The 25,346-nt window shown below is 38.0% G+C and overlaps 1 protein-coding gene across 1 annotated transcript in view; it reads right to left on the reverse strand.

Moving 5' to 3' along the window:
- The window catches only part of PREX2 (phosphatidylinositol-3,4,5-trisphosphate-dependent Rac exchange factor 2), a 126,905-nt gene extending 102,238 nt beyond the window's left edge, over positions 1-24,667 (reverse strand). Inside the window, exons 1-7 of the mRNA XM_009076873.1 lie at positions 24,548-24,667; positions 17,821-17,892; positions 17,624-17,746; positions 15,769-15,873; positions 12,906-13,007; positions 11,048-11,209; positions 3,787-3,920 (exon numbers count right to left, since the gene is read on the reverse strand). Coding sequence (XP_009075121.1) covers positions 3,787-3,920; positions 11,048-11,209; positions 12,906-13,007; positions 15,769-15,873; positions 17,624-17,746; positions 17,821-17,892; positions 24,548-24,667 — 818 coding nt within the window. The remainder of the gene's footprint in view (positions 1-3,786; positions 3,921-11,047; positions 11,210-12,905; positions 13,008-15,768; positions 15,874-17,623; positions 17,747-17,820; positions 17,893-24,547) is intronic.
- Between the last annotated feature and the right edge of the window lie 679 nt (positions 24,668-25,346).

A 25,346-nucleotide genomic window follows, 5' to 3' on the forward strand; every position in this document is an offset into this window, starting at 1 on the left:
CTGCTAGATCCACTCCAGGAGCTCCATACCCTCTTTTACTGAGAAGCCCAGAATTGGACACAATACTCCAGGTGTGGCCTCACGAGGGCTGAGTAGAGAGGCAGGATCACCTCCCTTGAACTGTTTGCAATACTCTTCTTATTGCATCCCAGGACTCCGTTGGCCTTCTTAGCCACAAAGGCACAATGTTGACTCATGCACAACTTGTTTTTCACCAGGACCCCCAGGTCCTTCTCTGCAGAGCTGCTCTCCAGCAGGTCAGTGCCCAACCTCTACTGGTGCTTGGGGTTATTCCTCCCCAGGTGCAGGACCCTGCACTTGCCCTTGTTGAATTTCAGTTGGTTCTGTCTGCCCATCTCTCCAACCTGCCAAGGTCCCTCTGAAGGGCAGCACAGCCCTCCGAGGTATCAACCACTCCTCCCAGTTTTGTATCATCAGCAAACCTGCTGAAAAGGCACTCTGTCCCCTCATCTAAGCCATTGATGAGTAAGTTGAACAAAACTGGGCCCAGTACAGAACCCTGAGGGACACCGCCAGTGACAGGCCTCCAGCTAGACTCTGTGCCATTGATCACAACTCTCTGGGATCTGCTGCTCAGCCAGTTCTCAATCCACTTTACTGTCCACTTGTCCAACCCACACATCTTAAGTTTTCTGATGAGGATGCTGTGGGACACACCCACAATAATACCACCCTTGCTATTCCACCCTTTTATCCTAACCCATAAGCTCTTAACTCGCTCACCACCCTCACCAAGGCAGAGCTCAATACATTCTAAGTGCTGTGCCACATTGAGGGCAACTCCACCATCATGCCTTCCTGGTCTATCTCTTCTAAACAGCGTGTAGCCCTTCATGACAACATTCCAGTCATGCAAGCTGTCCCACCACATCTCTGTAATTGCAATGAGATCAAGGGCCTGTGACTGTACAGAGATCTCTAGTTCCTATTTGATCCCCACACTTTGTGCATTGGCATACAGGCACCTACTGGAAGTATTTAGTGATGACAGTATCCCAGTGGGGGTGCAAGGGGGTGCCCTATAATTCTGTCTAACAGTTGCATCTTCAGCTGCTTAATTGAGGTATTCCCTCTTAATCCTTCTTTTTATACTAGGGTAGCTCTCTGAAGTACCCCTGCTGGCTTTTATTATTTCAGCACTCCGTGGCTGATCTCTGCAAGACTGTAGGTGTGCTCCATTATGGCTGGTGTATCTCAGAATTGCCTGCTGAGAGCTCTCACAAGTTCCCTGTCCCTCTAACTTACCCATACTTTCCCACAGTTGGCCAGGGACAAGCCTCATATTATGCCCCTCCTCATCATATCTAGTTTAAAGCTCTACCAATGAGTCTTGTTATTTCCTGGGCAGAAACTCTCCTTCCCTGATGAGAAAGGTGAGTCCTTTCTGGTGCTGCATAGGCTGTATCATTGTCAAGGAATCATAGATTCTGCCCATCTGTTCCTTTCAATACTACTATTCTCAACTGAAAGTATGGGGAAATAAAATCACCTGTGCACCAGATTCCCTTACTGAACGCCCCAAAGCCTTGAAATCTTTTCTGATTGTCCTCAGACTACATGTTCCTCACCCCTATATGGAAGATCAGTAACAGTAATAATCTGTGGGCTGCATCAAGCTTGGAAGTCTCCTGGTGATATCCTTAGTCCAGGCCCCAGGGAATCAGTAGACCACCCTATGGGTTGGGTGCAGTCAGCATATCAGGCCCTCTGTTCCCTTTAGATGGGAATCTCCTACAACTAAAACCCATCTTTTCTTCCTCTTGAAAGCAGCTGCGATATAGCAAGTTGGCCTTTTTGATTGTGGTGGTGTCTCTAGAGCAACTGGACCTTCATCTACTTCATTCTTAGGCTGTTTCTTCTACATGCAAAGCCTCATTCCTACTTTGGAGGAGGGCAGCGAGGGATTTCATTTGCTTCCCCAGGTATGGGCTACCCTCCATTCACTTTTTCCTTCACCACAGGTGAAGGAAATATATGATATCTGCCATCAAATACAAAATATTTTATTAGGAGGACCTTTCCTCCTAACTGTTATAGCCTCCTTATGCTAGTCAAGAAATTTAACACATGGGTAGTGCAACTGAAAAAAATGTAATAAGAACACCTCTGGATATAAATCTTGACCTATCACATTAGGCTTATAAACGAGATTAATGTGTGGAAGAATGAAGATGACATTTTTCCTTCCTAACATAAGTGTTAACCAAGAATTGCAATTAAGAATTGCTGAAATTTTGTGGCAGTTTCACTGCAATATATTACAAAGTACCTGGCATTGCTATAATTCTGTTCCCAGTGAAGTCAAGGCCTTTTGAGAGCCACAGTTCTAGACTCTCACCTCAGATAAGTCAGGTATGATTTTTCTGTCCATTTCTGTCTATAATGATAATTAATACTCTATATCAAATAAAGATCAGTTCCTAAGAATGAATGATCACCTGAATTATGACCTTCACTCATGCTAGAGAGGTACTAATCTTCAGAAAATTACCTGCCTTTCAATAATTACTTCATTACTGTCTAATGAGTAACTCTACTATACTGTAAATGTCTTATTCAAAAATTATATATTTAAAAAACCCAAACAAATCAAAAAAGCAAAACCAGCCACAAGATTAAAGGTTCAGCATCACATGTTTTTTGACTCCAAAGTGAGGTAACTCCAATAAGCCTAGTGACCTTTATAATTGCAAATTCAACAAATATAGCAATCTGGATTTATACAATTCCACTGCAAAAGGATGTTTAAAAATTACAGAACATATACCATAAAGATAGGACAACTTTGGTAAAATTACCAAAATACAAACCTCCTGTGAGCAACACTCTCTTTACCTACTTGCCATCAATACCTGAAGTATCTTGCTGGCTTATAATCAAGTCATTTCCCCCAGCTCTGAAGTTAAGTTCTAAACTGAGGTATTCTTACGTCTGCAGAGATGTCACCATGATATCAGCCAATGACATGTAGGGCATGATTGCTCAAAACTAAAGAAACCATAGATGACCTTTCAGCATTTTGACATTTTCATACATTTTAGCTGGAATATGGCTACAAAAATATGTAACTTAGTGGAGGACAAGTGAAAAGACACTATGTAATCGGTAATTTACTTTTAATTTCTGGACAACAAAATACAGAAAAAAATTAGACATTTTGAAAAGAGTATGTAACATATCCAGGAATCTGTCAAATATCTACCCAGTAATACGTATTCAGCAGTTATCCAAAACCAATTTCCAGATCAAAAAGACAATCCTGAGCATCAAGAAGTACATCTGTACGTAGGAGGACTCTCATTTCTCAGAAGCATCAGAGCACCAAACATTACCTGCAGGAGGCTGCTACTGAAGTAAGAAACTGCTCCTTGCAATGCAGCAAGCAGCAGCTTTCTGGCTGTTTTCCCTGATTACAAATATAAGGCTTGAGACTCTTGAATCTGTAGAGACATATTTTATTGCACAAGCTGCAACACTAGTATGTTTAATCTAAAAAGTCACTCTGTTTACCCTTTCTAGAAAAGGGTGAGGCCATCACATATGACCTGCTCTGGAAGGCTGAAAAAACAGATTCTTTCTCCCCACACTTACCATTAGGATTCTGCATTCATAAAATTTTTCTAATGCTTGAATTAAATAAACTTCTCCTTGGTTGATATGTCTCCTCTAAAAATGCTAACTTTTATACTGCAATTCTTAGGAGACAGCATATACATGATTAACTCTACTGTGAGAAAAACATTATTTTTCAAAGTAATCATTTACCTGTGCTTTTTTTTGCAGTAGACCAAAAGGTTATCAAAAAGAAAAAATATCCTCTCTTGGATATTTCCAGCTGAAATTTTCAGTAGTAGTCCACTTCGCAGCATTTCTGTGCACGTGTCTGTGATGTTGGACCCCTAAAATCGATTGAAAAGAGATTTTTATTCTTTTTATTCTGTGAGAACTGAAGTATTCTGCATCAACTAAAGGAAAGTTTCTTATACAAATTCATCCATAACGATTCTCTAGAAACACTAAGAGTAAAACTCATGGTAATTTATTGCATTGTAATTACATAGTAATTTCTAATGATGCTTAACACAGCTTTGTATTCATTCAGTATTGCCATTCACTGGGGTGAGAGGAAGGTGGCTTTTTTGAATAAATAAAGTTTAATCACTAGAAGTTTTCAAATTATATTACAGCTATGCATGAGACCTTTCCTGAAAAATCAGGCCAACTTCATCCAATAACTCTTACATCCAGTAACTTTAGTCAGAAATGTCTGAAAATGGGGCTTTACAAGACATAATATATGCCAAGATGAACTTGGAAGCTAAAGCAACCTGGAACTTGAACATGACTAAGAGTATATACTTCTACACTAAATTCAGTTTAACATAAAATCAAATTAAAAAATCCAGCAAGACATAAAACATGGGCAAAGCTACTAGTGGCACATACAACTAAGACTGGCTAGTATACTTTCTCCTAACATACTCTGAAGACTTCAGAATTTTGCTAAGCTTTAGATGTTTGGGATGAGATTTCCCATGCCTTATTTTTGCTTCAGGTCAGAAAATCTTTGCATGTGAAAAGAAGGCAGAAGATAGGCATTTTCATAGAAGTTACCAAAAAAGAAGCAACTTTAACAAAAGAAAATGTTTTCCCAAAAATATTTACATGAAAAATTCATAGTATTTCTACATCTTATAAAAAGAAATTTACCTCTCAAGAATGCTTACCCTTTAATTCAGAGGTGGATTTTGCTAGTCTGAAAATCCATGCTCCTATGGGACAGAGCTGCTGTTGGTGTGCTCTAAGTGCCCAGACATGCAATCCTATTGATAATTATGCATGCTGGCTGCATCAAGCATACACCCATAGTTTGAGGAGTTTCCTAACTTAAAGCAGTCAACAGTCAGCTTAGAAAACCTGCAAAAGCCAGGACTTCCCTGTCTTCTACAAGTCCTGAATGACTTATACCTGCAATAGCTGTAGTTACTTCCTCTTCTTGATCTAAGCACAGTAATCCAAATAAAAATTCATTCAATTAAGAGCCAAGAAGCAACCGCAGGTTCTGCTCTCAGCACTTCATCCTACTGTTCATCCTTTGTATGTCACAGCTGTGAGTATTGAGCAATAGCTCAGACTGTTCTAAGGAGAATGCAGTCTGTTTACAGAGATGATAAGTGGGATTGCACAACCATCTCACTGGAACACAGTTCAGGTCTCTAAATAAAGCAGCTTCAGCATCTGTATTAACTAACCAGTCCTGTTCCCATTTAGGATTAAATCAGCCAAAAATGAATGTCATCTACAGTCACTACAGCATATTTCCCTTCCTAAGACAGTATTAGTACCAAAAACTGGCATAGCAATTTTACAGTTATATTTGAAATCAAACATTGAAACATCTTAAAAACACCCTCAGTAATATAAATTAAGCATAAATTAGGGCTTACATAGTGCTTGCTGACCACAATTACAGAAAAGCAGGTCATTTCTTTCCATTCTATTTCATTGCTTGTATGTATTAAAAAGAGTAAACAATTTTAAAATTGCATATCAAACTAGCTGGAATAGTACTTACTAATAATTTGCATTTTTAAAAGCTGGATATTTTTTTAAAGGGTTTGGTTTGTTTTTACAGAAAACTTCAGCTTTGTTGAAAAATGGTGCTTTTTTTTTGTAGGGAAGCCAAAAATATTCAGCTTAAGGCTTCAGTATTGTACTAGCAGTTTCGGCTTTCTACAAAAGAGTGCATTTTTTCATAGAAAGTGTTTAATAAAAAACATTTTGAATTTTTTTTGAAAAATTTCATTTTCAGTGTAGAAAAACACAACCTCGTCCTGACAGTCCTAGCAAGATCTGCTACTGTGCCAGCATCATGTCACAAAACAACACATTTTATACATATTTTAAATGTATATAATTTCGGCCACCTGAGTTACTAAGATTCACCTCATTCATGACTCAAGTTCAGTGTTACAATATGGCAGTGAGTGTTATTGTATCACATTACTAGCCTTTGCTATTGTTTTCCTCTTCATTTTCTTCCTTTTCTCATACGAAATGCCAGATGATGAAAAACATGTTCTAGAGATGCTTTTTTCCCTTGTAGACCTCCCATCCAAATACAGAGCAGTGTTAATGTCACTTATGGGATACCTTTTGACAAGCTCACAACCCATACTAGTGTGGCCGCAGGTCAGTGAATTTTGTTATTGCTGTTTTATTTGCTGAAGTCCAAGGGTATAAGATAACAGGATCAGAAGTCACATCTGGCTGTCCTACATAACCCTGCTAGTACAGAAAAATCCCCTGCCACTCTCTTGCCTATGTAACACTTAGGGTTTGCCTGGTTCACCTGTTCCTAGACTTTGGGTGGGTACGGAGCTGAAAGGGAGAGAAAAGGAAGGGCACATTATGCTAAAGAACTGCTGTTTATACACCTGGGGTGAGCACTCCTCTCCACCACAACCCTTAGAGATGAAAACTAGGCCTGAAGCAGGATAAAGCAGAGAACACACACAAGCACTGCCATGTCCACCATGAAATTCAAAGAAGGACTGACAAGTGTAAAAAGTTTTCATGAATGATGCAGCTACACCTTAAAACTCCACATGGGTTCTCAGCAGTTAAGAGTTGATATCCAGCCCAGTAGCATAATTCATTTAGCCAACTCATGGGCGAAGGTTCAAGGCTGCAGTAACAGATGAGAGGCTTCCCTTGTCCCAGAAGCAGGTGAGGCTATCTGCTGCACAGCTAAAACTGCCCTAGAACAGTCCTCTCCTGTGGGTAGCACTGAGGCTGAGGACTCTGCAGCTTCTCAGGATAGCTGGTATGGAAGTTAAAAGCCCATAAGACCCTCAAGTCTGCAGGCTATTTAGGTATAACTGGCTTCTAATAACCTTTGGCTGCCAGTCAGACACCTATCATTCCACCGAAGGAACCAGCTCCAGCAAGAGGTCTGCAACATGGGCCACCATTGACCATATTGAAAAGTAAATGCATTTAAAATACACTGGAAGGAGAGAAACTATATGTAAGTAATTTAAAACAATACTCCCCTCATCCTTAAATTATTAAATATCCATCTTTGACATTACAAAATTACCTTTATTACCTTGAGATGAAAATCAGCATTGGCTATTATTATTTGAAAAAGCTACTTATCTATATACTCTGGGCAAATATCAGTCAAATACAGAGGTTTGATCCTACTGATCCAGTGGCCAGCACATTAAGTGATAAATGTCAGAAATTACAGACTAATACTAACGTATTCTTCAGTACTTGCACACAGGCATAGGAAACAAATAAAACAGGGGAAATTCCAGAAATTCTGGAGTTTAAAATTGAAATCTCTAGTAAAATACTACTGGATAATATGTTGGAATGGAAAGGAACAGAATACCCCATGCTACTGTCACTAAGTTGGCCTATGACTCAGACTGGGTCGTTCAGTTTCCAGCTTACAACAAATGCAACAATTTTATTTTTTCTTCTCTCACTAAAACATCCACACAAATTTTACTGACAGACTCCTTCAGCTGCTGAGCCACTCTCCAGCTGAGACAGCCACCTACACAGGTTCTGAATTCAGGCCACTTAGGAAATCAAGTGAGAAAGTCATTATACTCAAAATTTTCTTTCTTGAAACAGATGTTCCATTTTTCCATTAATCTGTATTTTTATCATAATAAACACAAGCTTCATTTTATGACACTTAAGTATAGGAATTCAACTCATGCTTTGATCAGATTCTAAAAATAATCTTTATTTTTTTCCTCTTTCCTTCTAGTTGGGGCCAAGCAATGTGCTAAGCATTTCCTTCTGGAAGGAAATCTCCAGCAAGTTTGCCTCTTTATTTTAGGCGATGCAGAAAACCAGATGTTTATTTAATTAAATCCACTCTCAAACATGGCATTCAGAAATTTTTTTTGCAGTTGTTGCTGGGAATCATTCAAAACACTGTTAGGTCTTATACATGCTTTGGAATTCTTACCATTTCAAGGACTAAGCTTATATCATGTCTGCAAAGGATGCGCATATTAAGATCAAGGCGATTTTGCCCGATTGTGCACCCTGTGGTTGCCATATGATAAGATCAAACCTGATCAGCTAAACTACAATAAACAGCACAGAACCCTACTGAAAACATACTATTTTAAGACAATGGCACTATTTCAGAGTTCAATCACAAGTGAAATCCTAAAATTAAATTGAGGAGGAGGGCCAAGACAGAGGGGAAAAAAAGAACTAAAAACACACCAAGGTTGGAAGGGAATTACCATGTTATGGTTCACAGAATAGATTCTGAGCACAGAGAGAGTAAGTCTATGTTTCACGTGTTTATGCCCATGTTGTTAACCTTCCTTTTTACCTTTACTCATTAATATATTTCCAAAAGCAAACATATTTACTACTGTATGTTTTACTAAGAATTCAGAAGAAACAATGCAGGAAAGTGGATTCCCTTTTCAGGGATAGAGGTTTGAGAACAGTAAGTTCTTAATCAACTTATATGACTCATAATGCATTGAGTTAATAATACTGTAACTTTATACTTGAGTGTGTTCATTAAGATGGATTTGAGAAATACCTATGACTCAGGCACTGAAAGCAAGCAGAAGAATTTTAATCATTATAGTGCAGTAGAAAACTTAATTGAAAAGTTGAAAATAATAGAAGGAGCAAAGTCAGTGATAGGCAATAAGGATTATTTAACAAATTTCCTTGCCAATATTCAGCAACATAAGCACTTAACTCACTATTGCTTCTGTCATGAAGTTATCACATAAGCATGCCCAACGCATTTTAATGTTCAGGTACACTGATCTTTCCCAGTTATTGCTGATGACAGCAAGTTCAAGCTAATTACAAGAAGAAATTTATTTTCACCTAGCCTAAACAAGCAGCTGTTAAGATGTTTCTTTTGAAAACTGAGGTCAACTAGACCAATCCTCAATTACAACATTTAGAGGTGTACTTTATCTTTGTCCTTTCTTTTTCAAAATCCCACAAGCAATACCATAGTATGAGTACACATTGTCTGACACTTGTCTTCAACTTTTTTTATTTTATTTTATTTCAAATTGAGTGTTACAAATAAATGCAGAGAGGTTTGTCTGAATACAGACCACCCACGATACAGCTTTCGTACTTGCTAAAATTCCTTTCCATGAGACACAGTGAAGTTTTGTGGAATTTCATAGTGACCATCCTGTACCAAAGATTACAGCATTCTGAACTGCAGTACGAGATATTTTGCCAGAAATTGAAAAGCAGTTCTTGAAAATACTGCTACACAAGAAAAGGAAACAACACCTTGAGTGAAACATATCAAATCACACAATGCACCGAAGAAACATGAAGAATTTTGATTAAAGTAAAATCAGTCACTTAATCCATGTTTAGAATGAACCGAATCTTCCCACACTACTCAATTAACAACAAACCAAAGGTTTGCATAAGTCTGTTATCAGGAGATCTCACTTGGAGTAGACAGGAAATAATTTTGCAGCATCATGGGCAGTATTTGGGGCGTCTTTGTTCAGTGCACTTTCTATGCTCCTTTCAAATAGTGGCTTGCTCTGCTGAATCCTTCTGGATGGCAGAGGGAGGCCTATTCCACTGCTGCAGAAGCAGAGCACATCCTTCTTAGGCACAGCAAGTTCAAGAAACAGCAGGTGTAGTAAGCAGGAGGTCCACCTCCCTCTCTACAGGGAGGAAAAAATGCTGTGTAGAAATTATTTCTTGTTTCTGCTTTTTTATCTGTTAGTATAAATATCAACTTAAAAAATTGACTCGTCTAGTCAATATTCTAATTTTTATTTGACTTCTTGGGGAACTCAATCAGTTAAAGTTCAGACAGGTCTTTCTCAAGACTTTCTCTGATTCAGTGTCCCATTAGTGTCCCTAACCCCATCTTTTTTCTGCACTATACAAAGACTATTTCCCACTATATAGAAGGAGACCTAATCTTTCAGCTACCAGGCTAACATGCAAAAATACAACTTTATTGCTACCTTTTCCAGTCTGCAAGCCTTCCACAAAGCTTAAAGAGATTAAACCTCCTCCTCTAGTTCTTCAGCAGCTTTCTTAGGAAAAGAAGTAGCATATTCAAGTAAAGTATTCAAAAAAGCAAATAACTATTTCCATGTTGAAATCTGTGTCTTAAAAAGCCCCTGTGCATTATTTTTTAAAAAGTCAGTTTCTAATATGGTTACATTTCTTGCTTTATATTTCTTCTGCTGGAACCTCACTTGTGTTTCCCTCCCACCCCAGTGCAGATAGATCAGACAGTTCAATACAAAACACCTAAAGCAATTTAAAGACATACTCTTATCTGTACCTATCTTTCTGTGTGAAGTGATTATAGTCCTCAGAATAATACAAAAGGAAGATTTTGTCACTACAGCTACTTGATCGTGTTTTCTAGGGGAAAAGGTGGCTCGACTGAGTACTACTGAAAATTCTAATTCAGAAACAGACCTATGTGGTTATGTTACAAAACTCTGTTGAAGCATTAAAGTTCTTCTATTTGCAAAGTATTAAAAAGACCCACAAGTCTTACTCAGAGCCTATTGAACATGTTTATATTAGCTTAGCTCTCCCTTAGCTCTAAGTCCCTTAGCTCTAAGGGACTACCTACAAGCTGACAAAAAATTAGGGATTCAGAGCTTAATCAACAATAAATAATTTTTCTTTCAACCAGACAAAATGCATACACAGGCATAGAGAGCAGTAAAATGAGATCAGCAGTTAAATTAGCACACATACATGTTCGTGTAGATGATCAATACTCTAAGTTAAATGCTAAATAATTGCCCTCTTTCCTGGAAGTCTGTTGTTTTATACAGCAGCGCTCAGTCATGGACAACATGGAATTTACAAAGCAGATCTCAAATAAAAGCTGTGATTTCATAGAACTGAGGAGTTGCTAGTGCCTTCGGATCAAAAAAACAGTGCAATACATACTTATTGAAAACTGTTACTCCCTCCTCAACATACAAAGCAATAAATCTTATGACAGTACCTCCCATCCTTCAACATGAGACTGCCATTCTTCCAAAAACTCTAATTTTTCCATTTGTCTCTTGGCTTCATTTATGTTGGAACAGACAGCTTTCATGGCCTGGAGGGCTTCCATTAGGGCTGCATAGTCACTGTGCTTCCTTGGAGTCCGCTTCAGTAGCTCCTATTTAGACATTTTAAAAAAAAAAAAGGGGGGGGAAAAAAGAAAAAAGCCTGTCTTTGATCTTTAAATGTACATTACAGAAGACTTAAATCAATCAGCATGCAAGACCAAAAAGTAGTCAGATCTTCATTTTACTACATGGAAAAGTAATAAACCCACTAGCATTGTATCTTAGTAGGACACTAAAACTCCAGAGTAATTAATTCTGGACAATAATAATCATGACCTAGGAAAAAGTTTGCATTTCAGCTATTATTTCCTCCAACAATGTTTCTTCATGTTGAGCTTTGGCTTTGGGGTGAAGTGGTTTTTTAGTTTGGATTTTTTTTTTTTTTTAAGATTCTACAGAATGGAACTGTTCAACAGCAAGAATAACAATTCTGCTTAAAAATGTTAGTTTACTCATGTCAAAATTAACACCTGCCTTTTCTGCAACTCAGGGTAAAAACCATGTTCCTTTAGCTCCACACTTTTGTTTAATCTAGTGCAATAGAGCAAAGCAGTGAACAATAGCTTAGGTCACTGATTTCGGATGGTTCCTGGTACTGGTAGCCATATTAAACAACAGAAGTGGAGTTGCCAGCATTCGTTTGAGATTTGCCATCTCAAGCTACCAACAACCCATTTACAGCTGGACTGACTAAGGACAAGCTTCAGTGCCTACCCTGAGGTGTAGGCAGCTCTCCACCACACCCTGTATTTGAATTTATTTAACATAAATATATCCATTTCATTGCCCCCTAGAGTAATTCATTAGTCATTTTCCCCTGTTTTGTCTGCAGATCCTTCATTCAAAAAATAGAATAGAAAAGCAATTTTAAAATAGACCAAGGGAACTGTAAAGCCACAGATATCCGGGATGACTCACATATCATTGCAATTATTATATTCTTTAATTTATTTTAACAACCTTTATTTTAACATGTTTCATTTTAGATTTATGCCATTTGCCTCACAACTGGCAATCTTTCAGACCTAAACTCAAACATGCATTGTGAAAAACACTGTCCAATCATGTTTCAAGTAGCTTCTAGAGCAGAATCTGCTCTGACTTTCCTCACATGGTTTGGAACAATACATGATATTAGTCCTTCATTTGTTAAGCAAAAATGTTTTAAATACTTATTTTCCTGTATTATTTTATTTCCTAACATAGTAAATTAGTCTCAGAGGTTTGAATAACTAATGTTTACCACTGCATTTAATGGTCTTCACTGTTTTAAACTGTCACAATATGATAGGAATAAGCATATAATTGTGCATAAAACTGTCTACAGTAGCTCTTATTCTACACTTTTTCTTACAAAAAACTTTCATTAATATTTTTTCACTTACAGTTGGTGAACTAGCATCATCAAAGCATGTCACCAACAAACTCTGCTATCCCAAGCACTTTAAGTAAGGACATGGTCAAACCCTCTCTCAAATGGCTCACTTCTGTCCAACAATGGAGAGGCAACCTTACAACTAGATGCAGAATGGAGCTAATTATCTTGATCCAGTCAAACACCTCAGTTCTTTTAATACTGATGTCAGAAGACTTGCCATCATCTTTAATGAGAGCAGGTCTGGGTCCAATATCTTAACAAGGAGATAATTCACTGTATAGAGAGATGGTTCCTGGAGTTCAAAAACATGTTTAGCAACCAGTTTTACATAAGAAGTATAAAGTCCTAAATAAAAATCTTTTAAGTACCTTTAGAAGAAGGGGATACTTGCATATCCTCTGTATTGGTGTTACTAGATATCCTTCCAATGGTACATCTGTGTTCTTGCGTCCTCCAAGGAGCATGCAGTTCTGGAGTGTGAACAGTTTCACAAATTATTGAAAAATCCCCAGAAAATTAGCAGAAATAAAGACCATGTGTATACATCAATACTGGCTAAACTATACATATATACATATAGGCAAGGAAGGAAGTTTGCAAGACTGTCAAAAGTACAGGCTTGAACACATGCACAAGTGGGTACGTTGACCATCATATATGACAAGGAAGTCACAACGGCATTATGCAGGTTTCTCACCTAGGTACCTTCTTCATCCAGTCTGATGAAGAGAGGGCTTCTTTTTAAGTTTAAAAATAAAAGACAGTAAATAAAATGCTCAAAATATGCTTTTAGACTTCAACAAATAATAATAATAATAATAATTCAGGGTAACCACTATAGGTGCTGCTCTTTCTAAAAAGTGTTTGCTATATTAAGTTGGATTGAAGGTTTGAACATGACCATCCTAATACACACCCGAAAAAAAAACATGTTCTGTTTCCATGCTTCTATATTTAAACATGATGTGCAATGAATAAAATATCCTTAAGTCATGGGCAAAAGAATATTAAAGTTTTGACAGGACATCCAATTATGGAAGCAGAGAATACATGAAATATTGGGCGGAAGCTTCCATGAAAAAGCAGCTGAGAGAGAGAAAAGAATACCAGATGCTTGGGATAAGAAAATTTGTAAGGGACATCACAGCAAATATTTGGAATTGCTGGAATTAAAGTGTAAGTACATAAAGACCTAAAGCAATGATGACAATTATTTTATGGAGAAATCAGAAGGAATTGTGATGCAATGGTATGAGATAATCTACAGCTTCAAAGAGCAAGTTGTCTAAACTGAGGATGCTAAACAAAAGTAGTTTAAGACAGCCAGATGGTATGTCGACACAGGCCACAAATCTGGATGCAGACACATTGTTGATGGAACAGAGTCTACACAACTGAGTGGCTGTTCCCCTCAGCACGTAACTCAACACACATGCCCCATAACCAGTGCTGCTATGGGGAGCTCTACACCCACCCTTAAGTCTCTGCTTCATACTTATGGCTAACTAGTTTCTGTCTTATCCTAAAGGATCCTTTATCCTAAAGGATCTCACTTAGCCTGCCAGTGCATAAGCTTTACTGATGAAGACCAAGCAAGATAACAGTAATGCAGAGCATAGGTTTCTGTAACAACTGTCTCTATACTCAAAGGCTCAAAAGTCTGGTTTCAGCTCCCAATTACTGATAGATAATCACATCTCTAATGACCTGTTCTATCTGGCTAGAATGCTTTAACTGTACTTTCAAATTATATAGTCAGATGTCTTGTTCTCTTGGTCAGACTGCTGTCACTTAATCCTAGAGACATGTCCCAAATCTATTAGGAACACAAAACACATGTGAAAGCCTTCTGCATGTGCCCAGGGGTACACAATTGACACATCATGAACTGCCACAACTGCACTCCTGGCTCCCTTTCTCACAAAACAAGCTCCTTGCAATCTTTGTCTGGAGTATTTTGCTTTTTGTCTCTGTAGTCAGCATTCACCCTTTCTTCTTGAGCCTGGCCATGCTGCTCCTAATACAAGAACCATGTGTATGAAGCTCCTCAGTATGGGGCAAGGTGAAGGATACTGTGTCAGCTACTGAGGAAAAATAGGACAACTTTGAAGCTGTTTTTAACTATGAACGGAACATGACTGAGCAAGAGATTCTTAGCAAAAAGGAAGATGGTGCTTCATGTCACCCAGTACCCCTCACAAGAAGGAAATTTCCACACTGCTCATTAACTTGGCTGTAAGTAAGTGCAGTTGTGGATTCAGATATGGTATCTTTCAAAAAATTACTGAGCCACAATTGGACAACTTCATCAAGAACTGTCAACAGTAGTAGTGAAAGCCTAATGCATGCTAAAAATAATTAATAAAATTAAATAAAACATGAGAGACTGTCAGCATTGGCATAATCTTTTTTTCAAAAACATCTCTGATGCTTTGCTGACAGCATCATTTGCTTTCCAGTCCTAAAACATAATAATCAGAACTGACCACTCCAAAATTTGTATAGCATATCCATGGACACCTTCTCAGGTATCTAAGTTCCAATATATTAGGCTCAACATTTCAAAGCTGACCTTGTTACCACAGGAAACCATGGAGGAAACACAAAAAACATTCCACACTGAATCCTTTTAACAACTATTATCAAACTCAGTATTTACATGTGAATTGGTTTTGCTCTTGGAGAACCATGAAGGCTGTCATACTTAACATTTTAAAACCCCTTCCTTATTTGTCTTATTAAGTGAAAGACTAATTGTGGAGCTGTTTCTTTGGACTTCATATTAAGTCAGCATCTAAGATCAGCATTGATAATTTATGACCCATAATGAAACATTTTCTGTCTGCAACAGTTCTGGCTACAGTACCAGAATGTGGACCTTCTCTTCACAAGTTCTGATGAGTCCTTCAGCTTCCTTTCTGTAATTCCTTTACCTGTCCCTCCTCACCTGTATTACCCTACTGTTTTTCCTTTCTACAGATTCACAGGCTTGTCTTCTGGCCAGCATGTTCAGGGCACACTGCCTAATGCTGTATTACCTACAGATCTGAGGACAGAAGCGAAAATACGATGTATGCACTCCCTTGCCCTGGAAACCATCCCCAGCTAAAACTGTCTGCTACCCACTTGCAGGCATGCTTGTACTTGTTAATTGGTGGAGGTAATAGTGCTAACAGTTCACTGCCTAGACAAAAAATATGAAGCTAGAACACCAGTTCAATGTTTATTTACCAAAAGAAATGTCCGCACTGTTCTTATTTTGTTTAGGTCAAGCAGAACTTTCTGTGCCTTCTCGTGGTTACTACAGTATTCATCATAGATACGGAATTTCTCTTTCTGCAGGAACAAAAAAAGACATTGTTTTTCACTTGTCATTTTGATTTTGTTTTAATTAATAAAGCATGGAATGAATACTTTTCAAAGCTGAATAGCTAATATAGTCTTCATTCTGGAAGGTCAGCTCTTCTTCCTATGTCTATTATTTGAGGTCTAGCCTCAAATTAGACTTATGAGCAGTCTGGAAGCAGCAATTGGGAATTTCAGTCTTAGATTCATAGAATACCAGGTTGAAAGGGGGCTCAAGGATACTCTGGTCCAACCTCTCTTGGCAAAAGCACAGTCTAGACAAGATGTCCCAGCACCCTGTCAAGACAATCTTAAAAGTGTCCAGTGCTGGGGAATCCACCACTTCCCTTGGGAAACTATTCCAATGGCTGATTGTTCTTATTGTGCAAAATTTTCCTCTTAGGTCCAACTGGAATTTCCCCAGGAGTAACTTGTACTCATTACACCCCTCATGTTATCCATGTGACTCTGTAAAATAGAGACTCTCCATCTTTGTAGCCACTCTTTAAACACTACAACATGGTCATAAAGTCTCCCTGAAGCCTTCTTTTCTCAAGTCTGAACAGAGTTCTCTCAGACAGCTTATGGCAGGCTTCCCAGTGCTTTGAGCATCTTTGTGGCCTTATCTTGCTAATCTGTTTGGTTTTTTTGGTCACAGCAGCACACTATTCACTCATTGAGCTTGTGGTCCATCAGGAGTCTGAGGTCTCTTTCCACAGAGCTGCTCCCCAGACAGGTAGGTCCCAGCCTGTGCTGCACTCCTGGATTATATTTTCCCATGTGCAAGACCTAACATTAGTCTTCACAAGGTTTTTGATAAAAATTTCAGAGGCTGGACTATAGCAAACATACAGGATAAAAAATCACAGGAAGACAATGCACAATGAGTGGCTAACTTGCTGACATCATTACCCATTTTGTCTGCAAACACTTGTTTTCAAATATGATCCGTGCTTCTGCAGATTTAAAAACTGATTGTTACTCAACTTCTGCAAAATGTTTCCATGAACCATTAATAATTTTCTCCTCCCACAATGAATAAACAAAGGCTTAACAAAGAAATGGGACTCTAACCAGAGATAACAATGAAACCTAGATTTTTTGTTAGGCCTACGACTGAAAGTAAACTAATCTGTCCTGATTTTGCAAAGCTCTGTAACACTAACATCATTGTTTTGCTCCAACAGGAAAAGTATTACTCCTAGAAATCAATTTCTACAGGACATACAAGCAAACTTGTGGACATACTGTAGTTGTCATAAGTAAAATATCTTTGCAATCCAGAACCAGGGGGGTCTTTTACCCAGCATAAGCAAATATTTATTAAATATTCACATTTTTTCCATAGTATCAAAGGGGAATAAAAAAATAGCATATTACTACTTTTCCTGTTTCGTGCAACCCTGATCCTTGCACCTCCACCTCACACATAGGCACCAGCATCACCCAAGCTTCAGAGCTCAGTGTGTCAGCCTGGGCTGATTTGGTGAATCTAAAAATTATGACAACAAAGGTTTCCCCATTTCATATGTTCTTTCTTCATTCTCCTCCCCTCTCTTGTTTTTTCCTTTTTATTTTGCAAATCACAGTAACCAAGAAATTACTTCAGAGTACTCTACATTATGCAACGAAGTAACATTTTGTCTTCATGACTATGTACACTTATCATCATGACAGTAATTAATAAAGACAAAAAATACAGGAAAAGCATGAAACAAGGCTGAAATAAAAGATAACATACATAATTCAGAAAGCAGGTTCCAACTTCATGCTGTGCATTAGGTTCTGGCTGTAAACACTCCTCCACCAGGGACAGGAAGTTTTTGTGAACTGCAAGAATATCTTCAATATTTGAAAACAACATCTGCAAAAGAATAAAACATATGTAAATAAAACATCAGATACAAAGCAGAAGAAATATGTAATTAGGAAACTAACCTTAACTGTCTCTTCTGTGACATTTTTATCCACTTTGGCTGTAGCACATTGGATCATTCGGTGAAGAAAAGCCTGCATGAATCAAGACAAATAAGAAAAAAAGTCATTTCAGGAAGACTCTCACAATTTTTGGCATGTTATGCTTTAATCTATTTACCAGATTTCTTATACTTTGGCTATAGAGTCATATCAGAGTATTATTTGGAATCTAAGCCACATATTTTATTTATAAATCATTTAGTAGCCCTGTTATTCTAACATGATACAAAAACCTTATCTATGCAGTATTTAAAAGAGTTAAACAGTGAAATATTAATGAAGCTGAGAAACCAAACACGCTCTGAAGTATCACTTCCACCCTGCACTCATATTACAAATCAAGCAAGAGCAAAATGTATTAATTTTCAAAATCTCACCCTAGCACTTTACAAATTGGGTACCAGACAAGCCAAAATAAGCTGTTAATTTCTAAGTTAAAACTAATCAGGAGATGTTATTATGAAATGTAACTTTTACCATAGCAACTGCAAGTCAGATGTCAGATGTATTAATAATCAAACCTAATATAAAGTAAATAGGCTTAAACAAGAGTCAGCTGCACCTGGTTTTGCTTAATGAAAACTATTCCCTCTTCCCTCCCCAAGAACCTAATCCCTGGAGATCAAATGAGAATTTAGTAATACTACTAATGAAATACCAAAATAATAAGTTTTATTTTATTTCACATTCAAGAACTGGACAAAAAAGAAGGTATGTACAGCACATCATTCCAAAAGAAACAAATATTTCAGGTACAAAGAAAAGAATTTTTATTAACTCATCTCATTACAAAGACATGGGTATGTTCTGGAAAACTGTAGACTAAAATCTTACACTGATGATTCTTCACACAGACACACATACTCTTCAGTCATTAAAACCTGGCACCACAAGTGCACAAATGTCATGTCTTTCATAACCATTTAGCTCCAAGTCACTGTGCATTGTACACTGTACATGAGCTCATCTAAATTCTGGCGTGGTGCAAATTCCATAAAAGAGGCAATAAATAATCCCTGTGTGGAAAGATAGAAGTCACAGCAACCCTTTTTTCTCTCTGCTGGGACTTAAAATTTTCATTCCCAAGCAGCAATCCTTTCTCTGCTGAAGAGGACTATGTAACTGGCATTACACATTTTTATTACCAAAGAGTCAAATCTAGTTATCCAGGACATAAACTGAATTAAGTTTGGAATACTGCCAGCATACTATATATTTCCTATCACTTTCTACAATTATGTAGATTTTCTACTTCATTAAACTCCTCTTTTTCCTGGCTATTTGCGCTTTCTTTCTAATGTTTTATTGGTGCTACAAAATGTCATTAACTCATTTGCAACAGTTAACTGTTAGTACACGACAGCCTTTTATATTGTTCCTTGCTAGGAATATCCACAGGGGTTATGGAAAATTTGCTGTGTGCATTGCCTGTACACTGTTCAACCAATGCCACATAGAGTGAAAGCCTGTATGACTAAGTTAATTTTTGGAAGTTTTCAGTAAACCATCCAACAGCATTAAATATGCTTTAAAATCCCAAGGAAAAAAGAATTGCAAGAACTACCTCTGAAAGTAATGTCTATTTTTGCTATCTGCAATTTCTCTCTGTTCACATTACTTCCCCATAGACCAAACATACTGCTCATCTGCACTCATGTTATCTCAGATCATCTTCATTTCCTATAACTGTGAAGGAAGGTGAACATTAAGTTGGCTGAAGGGGAAACTGAGAAGGATCTGAGAGCTGAGGCATTAGTTATTCTCAAGTGATCCCAGACACTAGTCAAGAGTCATTAGGTCGAGACGAGTATATATCAGCTGCAATAAACAGTTGTCCAAGCAACACTGACCCAGATGTCACATCTACAGAGGTTATCAGAAACTAAATCCAGGAAAATTCAACTCTTGCAGAAACCAGACACAAGTCACTAATTAAGGCAGGGAGGCCTGGTATAACTTCAGTCCCTTCCAGTACTTCGTGCAAGCCTATGTAATATTGTGCTGTACTCATACTGCAACGATAGTCCAATTGCAATGCCAGTTTTTTTTCCCAAGATTTGCGACAAGTTCATAGTTCATAGCAGTTCACAAGTTCATAGAATGGCATGAGTTGAAAGGGACCTTAAAGATCATCTAGTTCCAACCCCCTTGCCATGGGCAGGGAACACCTTTCTCTAGGCCAGGTTGCTTAGAGCACCATTGCTGTCCCTTACCAAAGCAGATTTGCTTCCTGAAAAATATCGTAACACCAGGTCCCAAAGATCAATGGATGTGACCATATGAATCTTTCAGTACACTTACAAAAGAGTCCTACAAAACTACACATACTGCCAAATAATTGGAATAATCTCACATTTTCTAGAAGAGTGGTGTAAGAGAATTCAAGGGAGTGCAGGTAGGGATGGAGGTGTCTACCTCCATTCACATGCCACCAGGACCAATCCTTGGTGCACTTCACTTGCTGAGGAGTGAGTAATGCAAAGCAGTGATGAAACCCAGGTTTCCATGATGCAAATCCTCTTCCCAACTTCCCTTCCTGTAACACAGAGACACCGCTCACTCCATACACACACCACCTCTGCACTGGGACTTTGCAAGGGAGAACCAACAGATGTCATTACGCAGGAGGATGGAGAAGTAATTAGTTTTTACAATGTAAAATAACCTCAATCCAGCACTGTGATTGCAAAAATATAAATGTCTCTAAACTTTTATGAACACAACACAGAGAGAGAGTTGACTGTTCAAAAAATCTCCAGAGTTATCTGAGCATCAACTGAGAACAACCACAAAGTTCTTCAAAAATTAGTAAACAAAGAAAAGAGCAGGTCATTTGTAGACACAAGTTTGAAGAGGATCCCAACACAGAAATTAGACCTTAAAAGCAGAATGTATAACAATGGGCAGATAAATATGGGGCAAAAAATTATAGTAGCTTTTGATTAAACACTATATAAACTACCATTAACCACAGAAAAAACACATCTATTAAAAAATGAAAGTAAAATGGACATCTCAGCCAATTTATGGCTCACTAATTAACTGGGCACACAAAAACAAGAAGTCAGAAACTCCACTGAAATAGCACTGAGTTGCTTCTAAAAATTCTACCATTACTTCAGGTGTGCTGCTCCAAGTCCATACTCATTCCTGCCCACCACATTACATTAAGGAGCATAGCAATTACAAATTGCAAGGATGTAGCAGAATAGACCCTGCTCCTAGACTGAGCAAACCACTGTAGGAATCAATTGTCATACATGCTTCCCATGCTTGCAAAAAAAAAAAAAAAACCAAACAAACAAAACAACAACAAAACCATCAAAGCAAAAAATCAGCTCAAACACACAACAGTAAATCACGACTCCTCTCTGCTTCCTGGAGTACACAGCACACCTTGCTGAAGTTACTTCAGTATTCATCTACTCTAGAGTAGATGTTTCACAGCACAACATCAAACACAGAGAATAACATATCTCTGGATCACAGACCGTTGCCACCTAGACAGCAATCCTCAACTTTCTCAAGGCTTTTCAAGTGGATTCCAGAGTTTCCCTTAACTTCTTTTCAATTCTTAGTTTTCTCAAATAACAGCAAGGACATGTAGTTAGATCATAATTTTCCAGATTTTCATCTTATACCACCAACATTCTAGCTACATTGCTATAGTACAGGGATTCAACCTTGCAGCACTTGCCCCTGGCACTCTCTGCCAACCAGAGACTATTGATGATTTCTCTTTTAAGACATCTCCATGCAACATTTCAGAGCAGCAAGTTGGCTGGATACCACAAAGAGCAGTCTAAATTTTAAAGATCAGATGAAAAGCAAAAACAAAAGAGGACATTTGTTATTTACATTCAAAAAACACCACCCAGTTTTTGGAACTGTCTATGGAAAATTCTGTCATTCTAGGAATATCCTTGAGTCACTCAGAGTGCCACAACCCCTGCCTCCACAAAGCTGGCATTCAAATTCCAAACCTAAACTTCCTAAAGCATCCTTCTGGAAACCTCAATAACACAAAATGGCATCTACATGATCAGTGTATACCTACTTTGGAGAAGAAATGCCCCAAAACGCTGACAAAATTATAAACATAAAGAGTTACATCTTAAGAAATCTGATGATCTTTAGAAGTTTGACGAACTTGTAGTCCAAAAGATGAGGTACCAACTGAGACTTCTGGAATAGGGAAGTGGCAACACATAATGTCTATAAGATAATAGTTTAGTGCTAAAGTTCCCTAATTCCACTCAGGTCCTACTGGGGACATAAAAGCCTCTATTTCTGGCTGTGACTCAGGTTCCCTGTACCACACTGGTAAGGAGGAGAGTAATTTACCTCTACCTTTGACAAACGAATTGGACAGATCATTTGGAGAAGATTCCTTGCTAATAATATGAACTAAGATAATTACATCCTTTTTTCATGGTTGTGTGCTTATTACCTGCAAACTATTGTCACATGCTTTCTGTACGACTCCCTGTTCTCTTTGACCCTTTGCCTGACATTGCAGTAACACAGTACAGAAAATACTGGGAGTGAAAATTAAAGCATAAAACACTGAAAATTCAAAGAATTATAAAAGAATCTGTTTATTATGCAAAATAAACACTAATGTGTTTGCCTGTGTGCTGATCTGCTGTCGTTTGGTGAGGCAGTGTTTTTCACACAGAACACACACTGGGTTCCTGTTACAGGGATTTCTGGTCTTATCAAAATAAGAGTAGCATTGTTGACTGTTTGATGGGGGTTTTTTCCCTCCATAGTTGCTCTGTGTGTTGTTAACAAAAAAAAAAAAAAAAAAGAAAAAAAAAGAGAAAGAAAAGAGAAGAAAAAACCTCCCAAAAACCCTACCACTGCTACAGATGGCATAAGGAGCTGCCAGCAGTACAAATGACTTCTCTGACATCTGGAATGAAATCAGGGAAAACAAAGAAGTTTGCCTGCAGAAGACTCCCAGAGCACAAAAACTTTTTGCCTTCTTGACAGATAAAACGTTAAGTCCTTAAATTATGTCAGAGCACCTGGATCACAAAATATATTTAACTATCTTTCTGAAAGCAATCCTCCTACTTTTGTGAGCCTAGAAATAAATACTGTATTTTATTTGAAAAAAGAATTTTTATACAGTTACTAATTTTTTCCCCTCAGACTTCTTTTAACACTGTTTCTACTCTCAAATCTATACTGTCATGAACAAAACCAAGGTGGATTGCAACAACATATATATTTTTAATAAGGTCATTCCCTGTACATTTTCGCTTTAGGAACACTACTTTAACTGAGGTGCCCAACCTATCATATCGAAGACTGCTGAATAAATCTAGCAAGATGTTATGCACATTAAAAATTAATACAATTTTATTTTGCACAGTATCAAAAGACAAAATCCTAAAAGAAACTCACATGGAAAATGTTCATATTTTCATATAAAATTTTTGCATCTGTGATAATAGGCATGTCTTCAAAAATTTAGAAACACAAAGCTTAAACACTTGTCGTTTCTGTTTTCTCTTTACATTCCTAGTGTATCTGTAGTTATCTGAATGGTGGAAAATATTTTGGTCTTTTCACAATATTCCAAGTGATCCTAGAGAGAACATGGAGACCTAAACATGGGAAAAAAACCTGTTTACTATTGTAAGGTGACTAGCCAAATGCATCATGGCTAATTCAGCTGGCAGACATTGAGGTAGCATTTTGCACAGCAGTCTTGCACACTATAATTGATGCACATCAGACTCAAAGTCCCAGAAGAACACCAAGCCAGTTTTGTTGAAGCACTTTTGTTTGATTCTGCCACAAAAAAAAAAAAAATATTCAATAGAGAAGACTCCAGCAGCAATAGCAGCTGTGGCAAACACTGTGTACTCACCCTCCTCTTCCTATTAACCTGTGCCAGAACCAGTGGCAGTAGCTGCTCAGGCTGGCTTCTGCTACTGAACAAAAGACTCTTCTTCTCTCTCCATTGATTCACCAGCTGAGGCACCACCTGTTTCTCCCATCTTGCCTGCAGGACTGGATGAATCACCACCAGCAGTGAGAGCATCAGCCAGGGTCAGATAAATTCTTTCTCCCTACTGTACCTAGAGACTTTCAAAGCTGACTTCATATTATCATGCCTATAAATACAGGGGAATAGATGGACCACAACATCTGCAATACTTTCCATTCTACTGCTATTTTCCTTTCACAACTGACCAAACTATTCCCTTCTTCATTCATCTGATCCCAAGGGGCATCAGTCTGCCTAAAAGAGCATCCCTGGTTTCTTTCCTTAAAGAAAACATGAATTCAGAAGTAAACACATACAAAAATTATTGCATTGAAGAAATATGGATCTTCATAACCTTCTCATACATGATGAATATGCTGACACATCTTGGGATAATCTTAACCCTTTCGCCATATAATTATGTATAATTATTTTTTTCTCTGTATCCTATCAGAAAACTTCTTCCAAGAGAAGAGCAAGATAACCTTTCCTCAGCTTGTTCTGTATCTGATAACCTTTCCTCAGCTTGTTCTGTATCTCAATCACCTTTTCTGCATTTCACTGGTCACTGACAGTATTTTTCATTTTACTGCACATCTTGTTCTTCCTTTCATGCACACTGAGACACCTAAGTCAGTTCTCTCCTTTGACAAGGAAGTGCCCCCTAAACTGATCCTCCAAAATCACCTGATCTATGACTGCACTTTCACTTTTGATCCCTTCCTTCCTTTCAGCTCCATAGCAGATGAAAGCAAGAGATTTATAGCCGAAGTCCAGTTCCCCAAAGCCAGAAGGGAAGTCAGACATCTCCACCCTCTTCCTTGTCCTGAAGCCATTTCTCAAAAAGATTTAGTACAACCTTTTCCTGGTCCAATTCAGAAGATAGCTATTCCTTTTCTTCCCAGATGTCAAGAATCCTGTCACCCATATCTAATATCTTCATTTTGGGAACCTGTTTTTCTGAGGACTAGATATGATCTTGCTGGTTGATAGAAACTTGGTTGATGAGTAACAAGAGAGTTACACACAGTTGAGATCATGCCAAAGTGAATTACCAAATTATAGTCTGGATGTCAGGCTGGCTCGCACATGCTGCTGTGATCTGACACTATGTACATAAAACTGCTAGAAAATCATCTAAATTTTTGCTTGATTAAAATACAGCTTAGCTAGAACTTCAGCAATGGCCCATACACTGGCATAAGGGATGTACATCCATCTGCAAGCTGAGCAGAAGGCAGAGTCTGTCTAATATTTTGGCTAATATTGTATGCAACATGGGTAGCTGCTAACTAAGTCTTTATCCCAATAAAATGCAAACAGGTTAGACTCTGGTCTCAGCATCACCACCTGGGAGGTCTTGGAAGGGGGAAAAAGGCATTTGTCTGAGCCCTGTGAATTTCTGAACAGTCTCCTGGGATTGCAACAGATAAACCAAACTAACAAGAGGCATCCATACCAATAAATATAATGCTTCCAGCAGGCC

This window comes from Acanthisitta chloris, unplaced genomic scaffold (assembly GCF_000695815.1).
Source record: "Acanthisitta chloris isolate BGI_N310 unplaced genomic scaffold, ASM69581v1 scaffold1076, whole genome shotgun sequence".
NCBI lineage: Eukaryota > Metazoa > Chordata > Aves > Passeriformes > Acanthisittidae > Acanthisitta > Acanthisitta chloris.